Below are 6,004 nucleotides of genomic sequence, written 5' to 3'. Positions count from 1 at the left end.
GGTTTTTTTCCTTTCCTTGCAGGACCCATTCCCTTATAAAGAGTTAAAAATCAATCCCAGGGTGTCATGCATTGTAAACATTTATCATTTATTATGCATTTAAGTGTGCACAGCACATACACCACAGTCTTGAACAGCACCTGTATAAAACTACAGACGGATTCTGRTAAATGGTGAAAGCTCATACCATGTAACATTGTTATCAAGGTTCCATCACAATATTTAAAAGTTACAGCAACTGCCTCTGAACATATTTCACGTGAGGCAGTTGGTTGTGGATTTAATGAAGTGAAAAGCGGCAAAGAAGAACCTTCCCAGAGAGAATCTTTGTGACCTGATTTTGCTATCTGAAATCTGGAACAAAATCATCAGTTGTCAGAGGTAGTGGTGATAAATACACAATGGTTACGCACATATAGAAAACATAGAAAGTACAGAAAAGTCCCAATTTTACAGAAAAAAAAAATCCTTAGGCATGGCATTTCCTTTTCCTTAATTATTTTTGCTTTGAGGGCAGCTGCCTTAAGGTCTGGTCCTGATCTGCTCTGATCTTACTGAACTTTGGTGAGTAGAGTTTGTCTTCAAGGTCATGTGTAAGTAGAAGAACAAGGCTTTTGGGTAGGAATGTAAAGAGGAAAAGAAAAGAAGGTGAACTCAGATTGGTGTGTAGTCTGAAATAATTAGTTTAGATTGGAAGGTGATCTGTAAACATCCTCTAAATCATCAAACATTGGGGTTAGTCCTGGCTTCCACTTAACATACTGGTGCCCCAAAGATGAAGTATCATTTAAACAAAAAATAAAACAATTAAAGGACAAAAGAAGGACAAAATAAAAAAAGGACACATAAATCCTTTTAGTGATTCCCCCATAATCAAACCTATCTTTTCCTTCATCATGTTAGAGACATGACTTACACTTGCACAATATATAAGGAAAAATATAGGGTTACTTGATGACGATATAGTACTGCAGCCTGACAGCTGCCTGCAAATATTTTCACCATGATTACCCTTACTAAAAGTACACCACTGGGTAAAGATAGCTCAAACGTGACAAGGCTCAAATAGGATGCAACCAACTCTATCCTGAATACTTTTGGCTACATATGGAAAAAGAGAGGTTTGGGATTACGATTGTTCCCCCGGGCCCTCCTCCAGAACTTAAAGCCCAAGCAGGAAAGCGGGTGCCTTCCTTCCATGCAGAATTTGCTACAAGACTGGCTTTGAGAGTTAGTGAGGTAGAAATTAATCAACTTCGTCAGGGAATGAGACAGAAAAAAAAAAGCAGCATATTCCTCCTTCCAAATACTGCAGCAAAAATAATAAATAGTACAAACCAACCTCAATTCCTCATCATCAATCTAAGTACTTTCTGTGGAGCTTGCGTTAGCTACAAACCAGCAAACGCTTTTGCCTTGTAAAAAGCCTTAGGAGTGTTGTAGGGCTCCCCACACTTTGAGAAATGAATGTGGTCTCCAGATATGAAAGGGAATTTGATTTGAGTGAAGTAGAGCTGGTTTGTGGCGGCGTGTTCCCGTGCATTTGCTGGGGGAGGGACAGGCACATTACTTTTTAGCCTCACACCGAGCAGTTGTACCAAAAAGCAAGCTCCCATTGAGGGCCACGGTTGATGGAAGCAGCAAATCCCAGTCCCAGCCCCACTGAGCTGCCTGAGGTGTTCCAGCCTCCCCCAGGATATGGGCTACGGGGAAGTTCAAAGTTCAGTGCTGGCGGATCTAAAAACAGCAGCACCGCGCTCCCTGCGCGGGGTAAACCGATCCCGTTCCAGGCACATGGCAAAGGGCAGCAGGCATTGTGTGCAGCTCCACACCAGCATCCCACCCAGCACCTCCTGCTCCCAGCCCAAGAGCTGCCTGGGGAGCCACCAGCATCCCGGGAAACGCACGGGGGAGAACAAAAACACCGCGAAAGAACGAACAAACACGCGCTTGTACAACAATGAACACCGTGCAACGCACAAACAGTGCAAAACGTTGGGAGGAAGGAACTGGGTGTCACCTGSCTTAGGACACGGAGTAGCAGCACRTCTGTGATAACTCAGAACTGGATTAAATAAACCACAAAGCAGAACGCTTCTACTGTTGCACCGTGAAATGAAAGAGCTTGGGTTGGAGGTTTGTTTTGTTTGCAGAAATTTAAAAAAAAAAAAAAGTGACTATAAATAAATTTTGTGACAATATATACAGATTTAAATAATTAACTTAAATATCTTACACCTACTCTTGCATAAAACTCTCCAGTAAAAGTGCACCATGTTTCTTTCCCCCAAAGCTGTTCTGCATCTTCCTCTGTGCTGAGGTAGGTCTGAAGGGTGATGTCTCAGATTCTAGGAAGAAAATGTGTTACTGTCATTGTGGGAGATACTTTATTGCCTTTCTTTGTTCTTCCATTCTTGCTCAGGGCTATGTACATCCCGGGATAAATCCTGGATTCGTAAGCATTGTAGTTGTTTGGCAGGAGAATCTCTTTGAATTTGCACTCATCATTGAAATGGGCCTGAAATGAAAAGGAAAGAATGAGAGGGAAGGAATTTTAAACATCAGGTGTGGAAGTATTCTTGCTGCCAGGTGTAGAAGGTGTGTTGTGGGCAAAGGTGCAGGTGAGTCCTCCCCTCYCAGCAATCTTTTGAAGTGGCCTCTGGAGCTTCAAACGGGAGCCCAAAGATCATTAGGGACACTGCCCTGGCCAGGTGTGTGCACCTACAGGTGGGGAGGACACCATGGCAGAGTCACCTTAACAGAGCTGAGGTGGGCACAGCTCTGTGCTCCTGCTCATCTCATTGCTTAGGACTGTCCCACCTGAAATAAATTCCCTGAGAGGCTTCAGAAAAGTCTGAATACCGGCACTTCCTCGTGTCGGTTGAGGAAAAAGAGGCATTTTAAAGCCACTCAGCATGGAAAGTATTTTTTTTTTGCTTCTTTGGGTTTAAAATCAAAGGAAGAGTTTGGATAACTTAGGTTAATGGACCACGAAAACAGATCTGATAGCCGACAGCCTTTCAGGGATGTGGTTTCCTTAGCAGGAATGTACAAAGAGGGAMAGGCCTTGCAAGTGTCTTATCTGGAAAGGAACAAATGAACTCATCTCTTATTCTTGGGCAAAAACCATGGGGTTTGTCAGAGCAGCCTCAGCCTGCCARGCAGAACACTACATGAGGATTCTTTTACCCAAGACACCAAAGCAGCAGGATGCCTAAGAAAGGATATATTTTGGTGACTGACTCTGTTTGGCTTTTATGAAAGTCAACATCCTCTGTAACAGGACCAATGCCCCAGAAAATAATTCTGGATGCTTTCACATCTTCATGCAAAAATGCCCCGGTTAACTCTGCCCAAGTTTCTTCAAAGGATACTTCAGGAACATGACATAGGAAATTCATGGGTGCAGAAGGAGAGCCAGGAATATGAGTTTGAAATTACGCCTATCACCGTCACTTATACAGATCTGACCTCAAAAGTCTGAGGACAGCTCAACATGGGCGAAGATACACCCAGTTATTGCCCACCTCAAGTATATTTTACAAGATCTCTCCATGTTTTCCAAAGATCCAATGTAAAAAAAGATCTGTATTGTCTCCTAATAGATSTTCCTCCTTATGAACAGAAGCTCAGCCCCCAAGGATGCTGAACTGTCCTGGGAGCTCTCTSTTCAAGAGCATTAATGAAGAGCAATTGATAGGTCACCGATTCATCACACCATAAAGGGCCATTTGTGGGGTCCTGGCTGATCACAAGTTCCCTCTGCGAGATGGAGTAAGTGATCACCTCACCTGCTTAAGGCTGTTTGTACTTAGATATAAGAAATAAGAAATGTGTGGGCTGAGCCTCCATTGTGGTCTTGCCACACAAATGGCTGCTCTGTTGGTCTCAGATGTTCAGCTCTGGTTGAGTGACTGCAGTTTTTGTGTSAGAACCAAGCAAGTGTGATGCCAAAGAGAGGGTTTCACTTCAAAATCTCAGTAAGCAGTGGAACTGGGCAGCACACTCTCTGCTGGCAAAGCACCAAGAGCTGCTCTGTGCTGCCTGACCAGGAGGGGTAAGGATGGGGCTTGGGCAGCTTTTAGCACCACACACACCCCTCACCCCAGCTGACCACGGTCACTGCCCCAGGCACGCACTCAGGGGCTACTTACAGATCCATAGAGTTTGCCTTTGCTGCTCATGGCCACGAAGAGTCCACTTCTAACTCCAAATATGCTCACCACACCTCTTTCCACGGGAGAAATTTCCAGCAGACCTACAGAGGAGACACAGGAATCAGGGGGATAAAAGGGTGTGTCCCRGGGTGTGTGGTGACATTGCTATGCTCATCGACAAGGCTCCCATCCCCAGAGTGGGTCCCCACATCTCAGCACTGCTGTGGGTGGCCACAGAACCCTAGCCTCATGCTCCACGTGCTGCCCTATGCCCCATGCTGGGACCTCTCTTCTTTTAGCTAAGTATCTATTTTTATTTTGCCCCCAGGCATCCTCTTGTGTAGACAGGTTTAAAATAAGCCGGAGTGTGCTTAGGGCAAATGAAACATTTGTCATCATGCGGCTTACATCCCTGCTCCCGGATCTTATTGTTTCAGTTGGATATCAGAGTCATGGGGCCACGGGGTTAAGTCCCCAGCAGATGCTTCTCAAGTTTGGGGGAGAGCCGGGCTCTCCCCAGCCCCTGCTCAGAGTGGGCGGCCCACGGCACCGCGGATCCTCCAGATGTTTAGGCAACCCCGCTATCTGATGCCTGACGGCGGCAGGGGKTTAGCACGGCGCTGGGCAGCGCCGAGGAGCCCATCCGGAGCGCCCGACGAGCTGCTCCGGAGCGCCCGATGGGATCCGCCGCCGCCCCGCTGCCCGGGATGCCCTCCGCCCTGGGGGAGCCGAGAGGCGCAGCCCCGCGGTGCTGCGGGCGGCCGGACTTTWCAGGGAAGTTAAAGATGTGCCATGCACCCCCCTCCCATCCTTTCGGGACGTGCCACTCTCCGGGTCAGGTGATTCKCTCCGCTCCCGCAGAACTGCCCTCCGGCGGTCCCGCGGGCGCGGAGCGTCTCACCTGCCCCTCYGAGCGATTGCCGCCGGCTTACTGTATCGATTCTCGCTGTGAATGCCATCGATGCGGCCGTCGGGCAGGACCTGGATGTGGAAGCCGATGCCGACGTTGCAGTAGAGGCGCCGCAGCCGTTTGATGCCCAGGAGGTAGTCGCCGTCGCGGGCGGCGTCGCGGCGCTCGGCGGGGAGGCGAGCGACGGAGCGGGCGAAAAGAGCAGCGTCCCAGCGGCGCTGGCGGGGGCCGGCGGGGAGGCGACCCGGGGGCGACCGAGCACGCACCGCCCCTGGCCACAGCAGCCCCAGGAGCAGCGCCGGCAGCAGCGCCGCGGGGAGAGGCATCCCGGCTTAGGGGCGGGTAGCCACGGGCCGGCCGCCGGTCGCTCCGAAAATACGCTCGCACCCCAGCTCCCACTTTATACTGAGGTCAAAAACGGGGAGAAAAAAAAAAAAAAAAAAAAAAAAAAAAAAAAAAAAAAACACAAAAAAAAAAAAAAAAAAAAACCCCACAAAAAAAACCCCACACCAAAAAGCAAAGCGGAGAGGGAGGGAGGAAGGGAGTTCAGTGCTCAGTTCCCCGAGGATCTGCGGTTTCCCTGGGCTGGCTGCATGGAGAGGAAATCCCGGGAGCAAGAGCTTCTGAACTTGATCTCAACTCCACGAGTCTTGTCTGAAGTGCTGATCTTCTATAGCTGCTCAGCCATAGCGCTTTAGCCCTGACCACGATATTTATATATCCATGTGCGTTGGTACCTATTACATCACCACCTACTGCTGTCTGCTGCAGCCCTCCGGTTGAGCTGAAAGTCAAATTATCACCCCTAGATGCTTAACAAGTCTGAAGCGTCTTGAAGGAAAAGGGTGAGCAGCACGGGTGCTAAGCAAGAGGGACAGCACAAACTTTTAAAAAGAAAAGGTCATATTTTACGTTCATCACAGCAGCTTCTTTTCTT

General features: G+C 48.3%; 1 protein-coding gene across 1 annotated transcript; it reads right to left on the bottom strand.

Moving 5' to 3' along the window:
• Positions 1-2,341: 2,341 nt before the first annotated feature.
• Positions 2,342-5,393, bottom strand: FGF4 (fibroblast growth factor 4). Its single transcript, XM_057373019.1, has 3 exons — positions 5,090-5,393; positions 4,155-4,258; positions 2,342-2,518 (listed from the first exon to the last, which is right to left on the bottom strand). Exons 1-3 carry the CDS (start codon positions 5,391-5,393, stop codon positions 2,342-2,344), a joined length of 585 nt encoding a protein of 194 aa, XP_057229002.1.
• Between the last annotated feature and the right edge of the window lie 611 nt (positions 5,394-6,004).

This window comes from Malurus melanocephalus, unplaced genomic scaffold, assembly GCF_030028575.1.
Source record: "Malurus melanocephalus ecotype Western Australia unplaced genomic scaffold, MMel_1.1 scaffold_182, whole genome shotgun sequence".
NCBI lineage: Eukaryota > Metazoa > Chordata > Aves > Passeriformes > Maluridae > Malurus > Malurus melanocephalus.
The sequence above is the reverse complement of the archived record's forward strand: the minus strand, read 5'-3'. Positions and strand labels throughout refer to the sequence as shown.

Bases quoted from the DNA above. Each gene is read 5' to 3' on its own strand.
- FGF4 (XM_057373019.1), bottom strand. From the start codon at position 5,393: ATGCCTCTCCCCGCGGCGCTGCTGCCGGCGCTGCTCCTGGGGCTGCTG. The intron at 4,259-5,089 runs GTAAGCCGGCGG...TCTCCTCTGTAG, and splicing joins TCACAGCGAGAATCGATACA to GTCTGCTGGAAATTTCTCCC. The intron at 2,519-4,154 runs GTAAGTAGCCCC...TTTTCATTTCAG, and splicing joins AAGGCAAACTCTATGGATCT to GCCCATTTCAATGATGAGTG.